Source organism: Symphodus melops (genome assembly GCF_947650265.1).
Source record: "Symphodus melops genome assembly, chromosome: 18".
Taxonomy (NCBI): domain Eukaryota; kingdom Metazoa; phylum Chordata; class Actinopteri; order Labriformes; family Labridae; genus Symphodus; species Symphodus melops.
The window spans coordinates 17,252,611-17,268,191 of NC_136708.1; the positions used below are offsets into that span (position 1 = coordinate 17,252,611).

Here is a 15,581-nt window from a genome sequence, read left to right on the forward strand (position 1 = left end):
GCTGCTCAGCATTTTGTCCTAGTTCATATTATAAAAGTGACAAGAAGCTGTAAAATTCAATGAGGTGGAATAAGTTGTGTCGATTTACAGATATGTGTGTGTGTCTGTGTGTTTGAGACACCGAGGGACACAAAGTTTGCATACTGACACAAAAAGTCATACATTCCTGTGTGATTATACTATCGCTTTCCAACTTACATACTTGGCTAATGTTCTCCATAAATTGGATTCACTCCCCGTGCCTATGAAGTCTTTCCTTTATTCACAACATACACATGCACATACAAAAACACCCTTTATCTTCCCTCACACCCTTACTTTCTCTTTCCCCCCCTCCATCTTCCTCTCCTCTCTCTCTCTTTCTCTCTTTTGAAGAAGTTTTTTTGCATGCAGATCCAAGTCAAACATCTGGGTCAGTTTATATCTAGTGGAACAAGACTTGCAGGATATTGTTGGCAGGATGTGTGAGCTGGAGCAGTTTACTCTGTGGGAATCCCCAATACACACATACACACATACTCACACAAACACACACACACACACACACACACACACACACACTCTCACACGGTTTGCTGACATTGTTTCTCTCTTCACCATTCAACTTGATTTCCAGGTGCAGTGATTCATGTCCGACATGTGGACAAATGCTTGAGCAGCATGAAGGATCTTTAAGTATATGAAACCAAACACGAAACATTCAAAGTTGGTTAAATGCTATGTTTAATATTTTTAGGAATGCAAAGGTTATTACCTAATAGGATTACAAAACAGGCACAAGAAAGGGGAAATCATATTCTAATGTTAAACACTGAATACATACAATATGATGATCTGTAACTTAATATAGTTTCACAAATGATTTGTGTGCAAGAAAACCTTCAACATCCCAGTGAATTTCCTGCGGAAATCTGACTTTTGTTTCTTTCAGTGCCTTATTCTAAAATGTCCAATCTGCTATATTTGAGTTAAAAGAAATTTTAATATACCCTGTTCTAGCTAGCTAGCTCTGTAAGATCTGTGGTATGACAAACACTTAAGTTACTCCCTCTGAACGCCTCGTTTTCCAAGAACCCACAAACTATCTGCTTGGCCGCTCCCCTCATGTGTAGTTTTAGTGTTTACAAATTGCATAAGGCAAAACTCTTTCCTCTATCTCTCCTGATTTACAGTTCTTTTCCCCTTCCTCCTCCTCTGCTTTTCCCTTTTTTCCACCCCCTCTTTCCTGTCTCTCCTGCACTGATTCAATTTTTCTTCTCCGCTGAGTTGCATTCGTCTTTTGGTTTCTCGTCTGTTTTGAACTCCAGGAAGAAGTCGTTGCAGGCGACAGTGAGGGCACCCATCAGGATGATGAACTCGGTAAAGTCCACCTCCCCGTCGTTGTTGGCGTCCAAGTCGTTCATCACCTTCTCGACTGCTTCATTATCCTTGGAGGTCTGTCAATGGAGGGCACAAAGAGAGAGAGCGTTAAGAATGTGTGCTCTGTTACGTGTGCGCCGACGTACATCCCTGCACAAGCCTGTCTGAACTTGTGCGTCTAAGTATGTGAGCACATTCCTTCACTTCTGTGTTTTGTATTTAGTGTACAATCACATCATTTGCATCCTTCTCTTACCCCTAAGTAAGTCCCAAGCTCCTCTAGTAGCAGCTCCTTTAGCTCTCCTCTGCTCAGCGTATACTTATCGCCCTCCTTCCCAGAGTACTTGTGGAAGGTCTTTATGAGCATCTGCATGGCACTCTCCAGGTTGGAACTGGGCTCCTTGGACATGCTGAAAAAGTACAAGGTCAAAAGGTCAGACTCTGCTGCAATATGCCCGCTCCAGCCCCAGCTGCATGTGCGGCCACATAGCAAGCATAGGTTGAAGCCACCTCCAAGACAAAGTGACAGTTTGACAGGCAGATAGTTGGACAGATGGGTGGAAAGAAACAAAAGCAGAGAGGTTTTCCCATTTCTGCACTGAGGGGTTGAATAACGCACTGCGTGTGTCACACGGAGAGGCTATTACTGACCCTAATTTGGTTATTACCATGGCCACTGTGTGTGTGTGACCTTACTGGGTTTTACATTTCGGAGTTTTGGGATGGAAAGATGGAGGAGAGCTTTTTGGAAAGCTTTTCGAACAATCTTACACACATTGTGTCCGGCATCTTGGAGCTTCTTGTGCTGGACTCGTGGAGAGACTGTGCACACAACAGATACAAATAAGTCACTATCAATGATGCAGAATTAGAAAAATGCAAGAAAAGTTATTTATTTTCAATTGTCCACGTTGTGTTATCATTCTGGAAAGCCAACTTGATAATCCATTAAGCAATTAGCACAGTGTAATCAGTTAAATGGCTTCAGTGTCAAAAATGTTGTTGAGCGACCTTATCATCCAATCTGGACACCCAAAACAAAATACCCATGAAATAAAGGGATTGAGCAATTTGAGGTGCCAACATTCATACCACATTCAAATTATGTATCTACCTGTGCTTTTTTTTTTACAGTCTAACTCATAGAACACAACATACAGGACACAATCAGTCAGTCTACCCCTGTGCATGATTTATTACCTATCAGCTCGTACAAAAGGAGACAGAGACACTCATGTCAACGCTTATTGCCTCTCATCATGCTGCGCAGCATTGTCATTGTCAGAGAGGTCAGTGTTGCAGGCAGTGGAGACAAAAGAGTAAGTGAGTGGACACCGAACTGGCTAACTGGAAAATCTATAGGGGTCATCTGTCTCATGGCCTGACACATTACAAAAGGGAACCATGGAGACCAAAATGCTGTCAGTAACACTATATCGAGTATGGTAATAATGTATATGCTCTATGTCAGATTAATGTTGGAACAAACTGTAGTACATCAAGTGGTGTATGGGGATACAACATTTGAGCACAAAAGGGTGATCAGTGGCAATAGTTGTGCTCCTTTTTGTATATCTTGTCATAACTTGAAATGATGGAAACCAGTGACTTTCAAGGCTTGATTAAAGTTTTCTATCATTGAATACATTTACTTTCTATAAGTCCATGGCATGCTCATATTTGTTATTCCCATATGTCCTACATTTTGTTCTAAAGTAATACATTTTGGCATTTATACAGACGGCTTTGCTTTACTTTATTTAAACAATTCATTTCATGTTTTTGTCTTAAGATTGAACTAACCAAGAAGTAAACCTTATCTTTCGAAATAAATTAAAAGTTGAAATGACTCACATATTGTTTTCTGTTTTCCTGCAACCAAGACTCTTTTTGCCCTCGATTCAACTGCTATCTAATTTAGTTTAAACCTTGATAAAACACTTCTACTTGCTTTACTTTAACCTGCATCAGATACAGAGGAGAAAGTACAGCAGAGGAAGCTGTCCGTCCGTCTTACCTGAGTGCTGATGGAGGGCCTCCTTTGTCTCTGAACAGGTGCAGGGGACTGAGCCAAGGCAGAGATGGATGGGGAGAGAGTTCACCAGTGGCTTAAATATCCCTTGCCCCTCTCCTCCTCCTCCTCCTCCTCCTCCTCCTCCAACGCCACCCAACTCCTTTACCCACTTGCATAGTCTCTGCTTCAGTTTCTACATCCTTCCTTCATCTCACTCTCTCAACAGGTGGCCCCCCATCATCTCTCTAACACAAATACAAACACAAAGCCACACAAAGTAAAACATATGTAAATGTCACAGTTTTTATTCATGAATAGCCTTTAAACATGTTAGAATAAGCAAAATGATACAGCATAACATATGAAATTGAACATAGCACAATTGGACATAGTAGACTGGAATGAGTCCAACTGATAAACCCCACACACACCCTCTACTGTTGTACTTGGCAGGAAATAAACAAAAGAACATCCACACAAAGTGACGCCCACACTGGATCCTGGAATGGTCCCATAATCCCAAACATTATGGGCCTTTTAAACCCATCCATACACTTGTATGTACAATTTCAACTAAGAGAATTTATGGATACAGGCTTTGTTTTCATCAACTGTGTCACAGAATGAATGAGACGTATTGTGTGGCCGCGAACACTCCCGGCTGCAAATCTGCTGCTTTCGTTCCGACATGTTTTTAATCTACACAGGGTTAAAGTTGGGTGGGGTTTACACTTTGGGACCATTACAAAATTGTGCAGACAGTTCAACCTAGTACAAAAAAACCCTTCTCACAGTTCTTCCCATCTGCCATTCCAAATAGATTAATAGGAAGCATTAGCAGAGATTTATGAATTTTCAGATAATGTTTAACCCCAGGTTTGTTCACTCTCAATCTGGTGTGAGCGCAGGTGAGTTATGTTTGTAGAGTAAATTAAACTTTGTCCATTTTCTTCTTACAATGCTGTGTTTTATAATGATGTGTTGCAAGCTAAGAGAGAACACATGCACAAAACATGCATGACCTATAGGAAATAGCAAATATTGAATCAATCTTGCCAGTATATACAAGATGTAAGCGCCTGAGGCCTGTGTTCAACAGGCATTTGGCTGTAGATGGTGCAAATGTGTGATATGTTTCTATTATTGACAGAAAGTACCATGGTAAGAAAATGTTTTCTATAAGAGGATTGATTTAAAAAACAAACAAATAATAATACAGTCTAAAAAGCTATACGTGAGTTAGTAAAAAAGCATGCAGGAAACAGCGTGCAATGGAGGCAGAGCAGAGTGAGTGTAAATGAGAGAGTATTTGCAATGGGAGTGTTGCAGTGAGGCAGGGTGACCACATGACTCAGGTTTATTTGTCTTGCCCATTTTGCTACTGAGCAGTTTGAAGTGCCAGGTGCTGTTGCAGTGCAAAAGGTACACATTTGGTTGAGTGCCCACAACAACGTGGTCGCCTTAAGCACCAGGCAGGCTAGCCAAGTAGTTCTATAACCTAGCAGGGCCGCAACACGAGCCTTTTTCTCATGGCTGCATTATTGATGTTGAGACAATTTACAAATCATTAAATTGTAATTAACAAATTGCATATAATGTGAAAAACAAGTACATCTTCAAGTGATCTCCATAGTGGTCCAAACAAGAAAGAGTTAGTTTAAAAAATTAAATACAAAGAGGCCATTTTAAACTAAAATACTAGCCTTGATAATTGCAATACCATTGTAATACTAGAAAATACATTTCTGATAGCATGCAACCTTTTATGTATAAGCCTTTTTAAACGACACTGTATAGATTCATATTGATGGCTCAGTATACTTTTTTGCTGAAAAAAAAAAAAAAAGCACAACAAACTCCCTGACACTATCACCTTGTCTGATAGGCAGGATCACTCGAGCCCAGGATTACTTTCATGTAATTGTTTGTCTCCCAGGGTGTGTTACCCATCCAGTGCCTAATCCAGTTGTTTCCCAATGACTGGGACTCAAGTATCCAGTTGCAGGTCAAACAGGGTCTTTAAGCAACAAGAGGGTGTGGCCGATAAACAAACACACAAGCTTGAACAAGTAAAACCCCCAGCAAATAACAATGAGATAATTCGATAAGAGCAACCGAAATGACGGTCTAGTTTCTGCCACTTCAATCAAGTACTACCAAGAATAACTCCAGGAAACTACTGTACCATCAAGCACCTTTAAAGATCAAAGAGCTAGAAACTGAACATTTAAATGCCATATGGTTTGGAATATGTTACAAACTAAGTAAAAATGTACTCATTTTATTTCTAATGACTTGAAATAAAAATGTTTACCAAGATACTTTAGATACTTTTCTTGACAGCTTTGTGTTTGTTGTCTTACTCTTCTGATTCAGGTGGATAGGTTGCATGAACACCTTCTTTGACCTGCTCCTCCAGTCACCAACCCACTCCCATGAGACTATTTTAAGTTGACCATAGGGGTCCTCTGGTGTGGATTCCATTCTTCAAACTTAATTATTTAGGTAAGGGCCACACCTGATCTTCACGTTCCTAATCCTTGGTTGACAATGAACAAAGTGAACTATCTGCGAAATTCATAAAAAAAGAGAGAGCCCATAAAGTGGATGAGAAGGAAAAAAAGATGAGTTAGGCACTGAGTACACAATGAAAATGAGCTAAAGTAATGCAAAGCTTTAGCAAAACAATTTGTTTATTGTCATGCCAGATCAGCTCCAAAGCAATGTGAATTCAAATGAGAATGTAAAAAAAAAAAATTGTGTTATTGACAGATTTTTCATGCAGCCCATATAGGAACAGTATACGATCTTTTGGGAAAAAGATCAGCCATTTTTTCTTGTCGAGAGTTAGATGAAAAGATTAATACTACTCTTAAATGTGTGTAGTAGAACATAAACTAATGTCAATCATAAAAACTGGAGTGATCTAAATGCTTGAAAGATGAAAATAGCCAGCTTGCCTTTAAATCTCCATCCACCGGGATCCCTGTAATAGGCTACCCCTGTTATTACTTCCAGTACAGAGATGGGATTACTTCGTCAACCCCATTATACCTCCATGACATTCACATTGAAGGCGAGACATCACAGGGTTAAATATTGCAACCTAAATGGACAGTCTGAACAGGGCTAATGAGAAGATGAATTACTGCTGATTAGCATAGTCTAGCATATGCAGTGATAAAAAGGGGAAACAGATAGTTTACCTCCAAAGTTCATATTTACGCTTAGTTTTTACAATAATTAACAAGATATAATGTGCTAATAAGGGAGCTTTGGAAGTGCTTGAAAATGTGGTTTTATAGTTTGCAATGTAGCCAGGCTAGCTTGTTACAGTTCTTATGCTTGCTAACCAGCTGTTAACCTGTAACAGGATTTTGAATGGCTCATAAGAGTTTTGTTGACACTCTGATCTAACTCTCAACAAGAAAACCCTTTCCCCTACATGTCCAACTAATGTTTTAAGCCATTACTGCTTAGTATGACGTTCACTGCTGCTGTTTAAGGTCAAAATAATCTAAGTTGCATAGCAAAGTTGAAAAGAGACCCAGATTAAAAAAAAAAAAAGATGGAAACAGAGAGGATTCATAAAAAACATCTTGGCTTAAGTGATGTGTTAACATACATCGGCTACATTAGTCAGTTTGCTGCAGGTAAATCATATTTTGCAGTAAAGATTTCACAGGGAAATGGCATGCATATGATATGAACATCTGCATGCAATCATAGATGAATATCATGAGGTAAATGTGCTATAGTGGGACATGGACATGCTGTACATATGAACATAGTGGTAGTACTAAGCAATAATTCAACTGTCATGTACATGTGTTAATAATCACATTAAAATAATTGGGTTTCTTCAAAAGGTGGATTTGTAGTGTTTGGGCTTTAAGCAAAACTTTTTTTCGATGTAACAAAATATCTTTAGTGGCTTTCATTTCATTTGAGTATTAATCCTGTTTTGTGTGTAGTGTTGTGTGTAAGCATGTTGTGTGATCATTGGTGAAGGAATTGATTGTCCCTTATGAGGTCGCCTCTTCTATCTTCTTTTCCACTTCTCCCTCCACAGCTTCTATCAGCTTCTCAGCAGCATCTTCCACCTTTTCTGTTTCCTCAGCTTTCTCCTCTTCTTTCACAGCATTTTCCACTGATGTTGCTGCTGCCTCTACTGCCGTTGCCACAGCTGTCGCTGCAGCTTCTGTTGGGCTCTCCGTTGTTGTTTCTACCTTTACTTCAGCAGAATCTTCTGCCTTTGGCTCTTCATTTGCCTCTGGTTTAGCTTCATCCTTTGCCTCTGCGTTTGCCTCAGGCTTCTCCTCTTCTTTGTCTGGTGTGGTTTGTGCCACTTGTTCAGATGCAGCATTTTGGGTAGGTTCCTCATTGGCGAGAGTACGCTCCTCACTGAGCGAGACAGCCAGGTATCCAACCAGCTGCATGTACTCCTCGAAACCAACCTTGCCATCTTGGTTGGCATCCAATCCCTGGGTCATGTTGTTGACTGCTTCCTTACTGTCTGCATCCTGGGTAGAAGGCACAAACAATCACAAGACAATGAAGCATGATGATAAATAATTATACCTGGACTCTAACTGGATAAATTACATTGAACAATTAGTAAATGACCTTTGTGCAGTGTCTCTATTTGCAATACAAGGCTGTAGAACATCACTCTATCATGTCAGAGCACTTTCCTCAATCACCTTCCGTATCTTACTCCACATAGAAACCTTAACAAGACACTGAGCTGTCCATATGCCCTTTAGTTCGTCTTGATGCCTTGACTTCAGTATCAGTATCAAATATGAGGTATCCCCCACCAATACCAGCAGGATTTCAGGGAATATAAATCATAGGTGGGATTTTTGGTAAATAACATATTCTATGCAAGCATAGAGCTGTCGGTGCTTGTTATTTCCAGATTGTATATTATCTGTAACCACTTGATTTCTTTTAATTAATGTTACCAGATATATGGTATATATGACACTAGATAGCTAATAATAGCAGGTCAATACAGATAGCTGATACCTTGGTTGGAATACATAAGGAAAACAACTCTAAATTGAAGACTCTGCTCTTCTGTAAGGTGATTAAACAATGCAAGTGTTGGCAACATTTCAGTGAGGTTTGATAAAAGTTTTCTCACCCGGAGGATGTTGGAGAGCTGGCCCTTGACAAGACCCTGGAATTCTTTCTTTGATAGACTCTCTTTTCCCTTAGATGACTTTAGGTAGACCTTCACCAGCGTCTGAATGGCATCTTCCATGACTCCTCTGTCTGGGGAAAGAAAATAAGGTAAAAACAGTGGTGTGATTTAGATTGATGGGTAGATTGATTCATAGATAGATAACATGGCAGGAGTGATAAAACGTGTTGTTTATGTTGCTTGCGGTGTAAGGCAGGAAGTTCCAGGATGCCCTGATTCAAAACACATTCAAGCGATAGGCCCATCTTGTGGAAAATGAAATAGAGGATCTCCTCATGTCCCTGCCAGGCCTTTCTTTTCACGTGTTTCGTCTGCAGCGGCAATGAGGGAGGGGACAGTGACGTGAGATAAGTGAGGAGAGTGAGAGGGAGTCTAATTGAGAGACAAGCCCTGATGCACAATGGAAGTTCTGATCTTTGATAGGTCATTCGATCTACCGAAGCGACCAAGGGGACTGGGCCTCAGATTACTCAAGGGATTACCTAGTCCCTGTCTGCTCCTCCCTCCCTCTTTTTCCCTGTCTTTCTTTCTCTCTTACCTGCCTCTTTTTTTCAGTGCTCGTCACCTTCTACGTTCTGATACCCTTTCTTGTTTCCTGATAGAATTTACGATACTGAGATGTACTAGTACTCCGCTAGAATAAGTGCAATGGAAGTAATACTGTGTATACATAATAATGTTGGAAAACGAATGTTTTCAGCCATTTTTCTAGCTTTGTCTTAAATTACACTTTCTGTTAGCACCAATCAGTTACTTAGTGTAATTGTCAGTTAACCTAAAACCAGCATTGTTTTTTTCTTATTGGTTATTGTTTTAGTTGTGTTAGAGTATTCTACCAATCCGAGGCTAAAGATTGTAATTATTGTATTCACCCACAGAAAGGAATCACTTAAAGTTAAAAACATGCATATTTACAAGTGTACAGTTCCATGAATTAGACAAATAAGTATTCACAAATTATGCTCTTGACAAATGCATAGATAAGGTGCTTGTATGCTTGTATAGCACGCCACTAGGTGACACATCTTTGCAGGAATTCCAATCATTGCTGTGTGTGGAGATCACTTAGACAGGAATTTACAGGCCAACTCCGAGCAAGTTTGCCCCAAAGCAGTGCAAGGAAATGTTCCAGGTGACTATACTCGTCTGTCAGCCTACTGTAAGTAACACAAACGCTGCAGAGCAAACAACAGTTTGTGCTGCTGAAAGAACTGTAGACTCTCAACAGGATGCCGTCTTGTACCCATGTTAGCTGAAGGGTCATTTGTAGGCTGAAAACTAATATATCAATTACTGAAGTGTATGTTACCCTCAAGCACCATCCAGCCAAGCAATTTCCCCAGTCTCATTATAACATGAGAGACGGAGAGCTCTGACTCTATGGCATAGAGCCATTTAAAACCTCAGATTTCACCCGACCCCTTTCAGGATTTACTCTCTGACCTACTGATCTCTAACTGTCACTTTGCTCTGCGCCTTTCTGCCACCACATGAACACAATAAAACCACAGTTTTGAATGTAATACAGGAAGCATATCTGATCTGATTGTCAACACAGCTGCCATTGAACAATAGCAATAAAGATACACATAGATTCAATAGGGAACGGGTTGATTTAGCAAAAATCTTTTATATAAATTCAATCCACGGGTCCCATTTAAAAGAATGAACAGGCTTAGTTATATTAAATAGGTAGCATTTGATTATAGGAATTGTAGGGGACTTCTTCCTGCAAGGTGACACACCCTCCTCATCTTAACATTACACAAGGGCCTAATCATGTCCCGTTCAAACTACCCAGTATAGACATTATTCTTTGACGATCCATTCTCACATCCATTATTTACCTATAGTGACCTTTCTTGAGGTGGTTAATGCCTGCTTGAACCAGCACGTGAACCCAATTCTACTAATGGATTTAAAACCTGCATCACGGAACACGTCACTGCTACAGCTTGTTCCACTCGGAAGGAAAATTACCTGCGTAATTCGTTCTAAATGGCCAAAAAACAACTGCGCAAATAATTAAACATAGAGCCCTACAACCAGAGGTTTCCCGTTTCCCTCCAGAGCCCAAAGGAGATTGAGTGTTGCGTTTCCAACGGGCGAATGTGATACGGTATGTGCGCAGAGTAATGACAATACTACCGCTCGCGTGGCATCAAATATTAAAAGAGGAACAAGTTCGGTTGTGGCTGTAAATTGCGGTGAGCAGCTGTCTTTCATCCTATTCCTCGGTTAGGTTTAAACATACAGAGGCGCGTGCGCCATCAGGTTCGCCAGGACTCATCATCATTAACACTAAGAGCATTTTAGGTATTGATAAACTATATTTTAAACGCGTTGTCGTAAACGAATTTGAAATTGTGCGAAGGAGCTGATCTGTTGCTCTTGTAGACCTCCCTTTTCATGCGCAAAAGGTTGACTATGCGCAAATTGCGCCCTAACGCGAGACCAGGATACCCATTGGATATACTATACCAAAGCTCAATACTTTGTCACCTTATGCCATTTACATTTTTTTGATAGGATATTTGCAATTGATCAGCAACTTGACATCTGATCTGACATCAAAATAGCCTATGAAATATATTTCCGACAGAGGAAGACATGGAGAAAGAGTTTGAGCATATGGTTATAGACGCCCAATGAAAGCGTCAAGTAAACTCCAATCAAATAAAAAATATCTGCCGACTATTCTTTTATACGCTTTCGTAAAAGTGCAACGTGAGCTAAATCCAAAAAAATTTCTGAGCTCTTGAGTCACTGAAACTGTTCCGCAGTCACCCCGCGGCCAAATTTCATGGGATGGCTCTTTGCAAGAGTCTATCGAAACGTGGCAAAACGATGAACAAATACAATACTTCACGCAGGATACAACCCCAAAGAACACAGATAGACGCATTCAACTCACCGTATAACGTCTGCAGTACAAGATAAGTGTACAAATGTGCGCAAACTTCAGTTTCTGCTCTCTTCTCCGCCTTTCTACGCTGCTTTGAGCCCAGAGAACTTGCCAAACTAGTAGGACAGCAGAATCTCTTCCGTGATTTAGGTTTTTTTCTTTCCCTTAAAACTTTTCCCCCCTGACAAGTCAAAGGGCGTGTACCTGGAAGAGTGAGAAGTGGGAATGTGGAAGACAAAAGCACGAGCTCAAACTGTCAGGAAAAGGGAAGAAAAGTGTATCAAAACACTTAAACTTGGGTTTTTATTTGAATTATCTTTGGCTCATGGGCCAGCTGTTTCACGTCATGTGTGATTTGCACGGTTTCACGCCAACTAGGCAGGATTGTGGCTTCATCTGCTGGGACGAGGGGACAGGGCGGGGGGATTACTTCATCAGGACAAATCCCGTTCAAAAGTAATTTACTTATCAAATCCAGAAGAAAAGTTCTTGAAATCAAAATATGGCTATCATCAACAATCTAGCAATCTCTTTTAGGGAGGATGTGTCTTTTTCGAACACATCTTGTGCCTTGTCTCAACAGATGTTTCACAAATTTAACATGCATGTTTTATGTCAGAAACATGAGAAAAATTACTGCTTTCATCCAGAAAGAGGTTCAAACTTTAATCTAACTGTGACTAACAGTGACTAAGGGTGAATCTTTTCCCAACTTCCACATTGGAAATGTAAGAGAAAGAAGGGACAAGTGGAAAATCTACATGAATCTGCATTCTTGGTTGAAAACCTGTGTACAAAATCAATTGTAATTCACACTCACAGAAGTAAGAACCTCATACCAGGCCCTTTTGAAAGGTCAGTCTTCTCCCTCTGTCACTTCAGGGATATGAGAGTAAGAATCTTTAATAAAAAGAATCTGGAAGACAAGTGTGGGTGGCATAAAAAGTGGTGCAAGAGTTAAAGCAGCCTTGCTAGATTCTTGAAAGGTCTTTGTAGTCTGTTCTGAAATTCCCTCGAAAGATTACATCTGTGTCTGTGTATGAATAATTGAGATACAAGCCCTTACATTGAGGTTATTTGGAAAATGACTACAGATAACGTGCACACAGCCTAAAGACCAGTGCCACTATTTGTGAGTTGCTGTTGACTCATTTGCCCGGCAACACACCTCCCAGATTGGCACCTTGGCGAGGGTAATTTAAATACAAAGGTCACATTTTGTTATCTGTGGAGAGATACTCATTTTGAAAACCAGTTAGCGACACGTTCTTCTCTGCTGCAGAATTAAAGCAGCCCTATATACTATAAAACAGCTGGGGAGCACGCCAGCACACATAACTCTGTCTAGACATCAGAATTAACACAAAGTGACCCAAGATTAAGCAGTAAAACCTGCACAATACAAAAAAAATACACAGCTAAAAGGGATGTAAAATGAAAGGGATATACCCAGGTCCTCATTGCTAGACAGTGACAGTCAAAGCCAGGCTCTGTTATTGCATCACTCTATGCTTAATGCTTGGATGGGCAGCTTTGTACACGCATTATGAAGCTCTATGCAACAAGATCTGGTCTTAGCTGTGGCAGTGGTGACACATATAGAGTTACAGTACACCTAAATCAAGGCGGCAGGTAGTATGTTATGGCTCAAACACTGCATGCTGGACATCATATAATTTGGTGAATGAATAACAGGAGACGACACAGTGTTGGCGGCTGAGGTTTATGGACAATGACGCCTTTAATTCAAATATCCCTGCATTCAAGAAATGGTTAACTAAAGAGTTACACATTTGGCTTTGGTGAAGTGATAAAATAATGTCGAAGGGATCAAACTTATTCAATTGATTGATGTTGCACAATCAAGCTCAAAGACACATTTTTTATTGAGTAAAGCCCCCCTGTTTGCTCGCAAGTTTTCCAATCAGCTGCCAGAACTCTGAGAACGTCAGCTCCCCGTCGTTGTTCTCGTCCAGCGAGCCCATGAGCTGCTCGATGACCTGGGGGTCGCTGGCATTCTGTTGGTGATAACAGAGAGAGAGAGGAGAGAGATACCCTGCTCATTACATGATCACTCGGAGCTACATCAGCCACTCTGCAAGACTGTTCTGCCACCTAATGGTTAACTGGAGGAACACAAAACTGTGGTATCCATTTATTAAAAGCTAAAATAAAATCCTCTAAAAGCACATGTTTATTTTGTGTTTGATTAGCAGTTACATTGCTGGAAAGAAGTAGAAATAGAAGTCAAAAAGTGTTCCTCAGAAATACAAGAAAACATTCGATATTATAAATTACTATATTATAACAGATGCACCTAGTTCATTTGTGCAATTAATACACAAATACATCATTATGTGCACTCCACTTTCAATTACACAATCAAATATTAAACGTAAACACTTTAGGCCAACTGATCACATCTAAATTCAGTTTATATTTCCATCTATCCATCCATTATCTATAACGCTTTTCCCATTCAGGGTCGCACGTGTCTGGAGCCAATCCCAGCTGTCATTGGGCGGAATGCGGGATACACCCTGGACTGTTCGCCTGTCTCTCAAAGGGCTGACATATGAAAACCAGCCACACTCACAGTCACACCTACGGGCAATTTTAGAGTCATAATTAACCTAATGAGCATGTCTTTGGACTGTGGGAGGAAGCTGGAGTCCCCCCCTAGAGAACTCACACATGCACAGGGAGAACATGCATACTCCACACAGAGAGGCCGAGGCTGAAAGGGATTCGAGCCAGGGACCCGCTCGCTGTCAGGGAACAGCACTAACCACTGCACCACCGTGCAGCCCCAGTTTATACTTTTCTTTTTTAACATTACTGAACTTTAAAATGCATTATTTTAACTACATTCATTCATTCAAGTGCAATTTTTTGAATATTAAAACTTTATACTCATGTGTATACATTAATCTTTGAATAGAACAAATATAATTGGCAGATTAACAAACAAAATTAGCGGTGGTCGCAGCATGACAGCTCAGTCAACCATCCACCCCTAGCATAAAAACGAGGGAATGTGAAGAGGACAATAATGCATGTAATCTGTCTGAAAGTGCACATCATTATTTACGACATAACAAGCTCTATTTTAGAGAAAGAATTCTGTTCAACCAAGAAGCAGCAAGAACAGATGTCTTTGTGATGTATCCACCAAACATGATGCTTGAATTAGAGTTCACAGAATATAAAAAGATTTCAGACTTGCAGAAATGTTACAGAACCAGTTTCTTTCCCTTTGTGTGGTTGTTCAGGAGATGACAGAGTCTAGAAAGCTATGAGGTGAAGGAGAACTCCTTAGGTTTACCTTGACATAGTTGGGAAGCTGAGCGATCACCAGGTTTTGGAATTCATCTCTGCTCAGGGTGCTGGAGGATCCGTCTTTCCCAGCGTACGACTTGAACTGGGTGACGAGGGTGCAGATGGCAGCTTCCATGATGGACTCACTGCGAATAAAAGTGAAGACAAGATTCAGCGAGGATCCAAAAAGATCCTCAAAGACAGCATTGTGCAGAGAGAAACAGCATTCGTGGCCTCACCTGTTGTGTTGAGATGCTGTGCGTTGCGTTAGAGCAGGTATGCAAGAACTAAACTGAAGATGAAAGCTCTAAATTTATACGCCTCATCCTCGCTCACATCAGCGGAAAACGCTTAACCTGCCCTCTTCCCCCCCATCCAGCAGGCTGACCTTATCTCTGCCTGATTTCCACTCCACTGGGGACACACATCACAACACGGAGAAACTGTCATCCCCTCTGACAAAAAGGGCAAATTTGTACTGATGAAAGCACAAAAACCCATTTCAGTGTGTTTGTAGAGCTGATGGCACATTTTTTTGTCAGGCCATTCTAATCAAGAGTCTGAATCATGCCAGTGTCAGCAGTAATTAGTTTATAGCAAACATGACTCAAATAAAAAGGCCTTGAGGACAACACACTCTCTCTATCATGTGCAAGATACATTCAGACATTCTTTTTTTGTTTTTACATTTTAGGAAATAGCTTTAACTTTAGAGTGGATTTGATTGTTTTTTTCCTCCCAAAGCTATACTCTTAGACATGTTGGACTCTAAACGT

At 40.5% G+C, this 15,581-nt stretch overlaps 3 protein-coding genes across 4 annotated transcripts; all 3 read right to left on the reverse strand.

Moving 5' to 3' along the window:
• Positions 1-706: 706 nt before the first annotated feature.
• On the reverse strand, positions 707-3,473 carry s100s (S100 calcium binding protein S). 2 transcript variants are annotated; one of them, XM_079367527.1, is made up of 4 exons: positions 3,377-3,473; positions 2,135-2,181; positions 1,616-1,769; positions 707-1,436 (listed from the first exon to the last, which is right to left on the reverse strand). In XM_079367527.1, exons 2-4 carry the CDS (start codon positions 2,146-2,148, stop codon positions 1,245-1,247), a joined length of 360 nt encoding a protein of 119 aa, XP_079223653.1. In that variant the 5' UTR covers positions 2,149-2,181; positions 3,377-3,473; the 3' UTR covers positions 707-1,244. The 2 variants fall into 2 exon arrangements, with proteins under 2 accessions (XP_079223653.1, XP_079223654.1); XM_079367528.1 differs by lacking the exon at positions 2,135-2,181 and having other exon boundaries at positions 3,377-3,464.
• Positions 3,474-6,048: 2,575 nt separating this feature from the next.
• Positions 6,049-11,738, reverse strand: s100u (S100 calcium binding protein U). The gene is made up of 3 exons (XM_079368628.1): positions 11,497-11,738; positions 8,523-8,653; positions 6,049-7,896 (listed from the first exon to the last, which is right to left on the reverse strand). Exons 2-3 carry the CDS (start codon positions 8,640-8,642, stop codon positions 7,399-7,401), a joined length of 618 nt encoding a protein of 205 aa, XP_079224754.1. The 5' UTR covers positions 8,643-8,653; positions 11,497-11,738; the 3' UTR covers positions 6,049-7,398.
• Positions 11,739-13,196: 1,458 nt separating this feature from the next.
• Positions 13,197-15,191, reverse strand: s100a11 (S100 calcium binding protein A11). Its single transcript, XM_079368192.1, has 3 exons — positions 15,045-15,191; positions 14,813-14,951; positions 13,197-13,505 (listed from the first exon to the last, which is right to left on the reverse strand). Exons 2-3 carry the CDS (start codon positions 14,939-14,941, stop codon positions 13,371-13,373), a joined length of 264 nt encoding a protein of 87 aa, XP_079224318.1. The 5' UTR covers positions 14,942-14,951; positions 15,045-15,191; the 3' UTR covers positions 13,197-13,370.
• Between the last annotated feature and the right edge of the window lie 390 nt (positions 15,192-15,581).

Excerpts from the sequence above, each read along its gene's own strand:
- s100a11 (XM_079368192.1), bottom strand. The coding sequence starts at position 14,941 with ATGGAAGCTGCCATCTGCACCCTCGTCACCCAGTTCAAGTCGTACGCT. Across the intron at positions 13,506-14,812 it reads AGCTTCCCAACTATGTCAAG|AATGCCAGCGACCCCCAGGT; the intron begins GTAAACCTAAGG and ends TATCACCAACAG.
- s100u (XM_079368628.1), bottom strand. The coding sequence starts at position 8,642 with ATGGAAGATGCCATTCAGACGCTGGTGAAGGTCTACCTAAAGTCATCT. Across the intron at positions 7,897-8,522 it reads AGCTCTCCAACATCCTCCGG|GATGCAGACAGTAAGGAAGC; the intron begins GTGAGAAAACTT and ends CCTTCTACCCAG.
- s100s (XM_079367527.1), bottom strand. Across the intron at positions 1,437-1,615 it reads AGCTTGGGACTTACTTAGGG|ACCTCCAAGGATAATGAAGC; the intron begins GTAAGAGAAGGA and ends CTCCATTGACAG.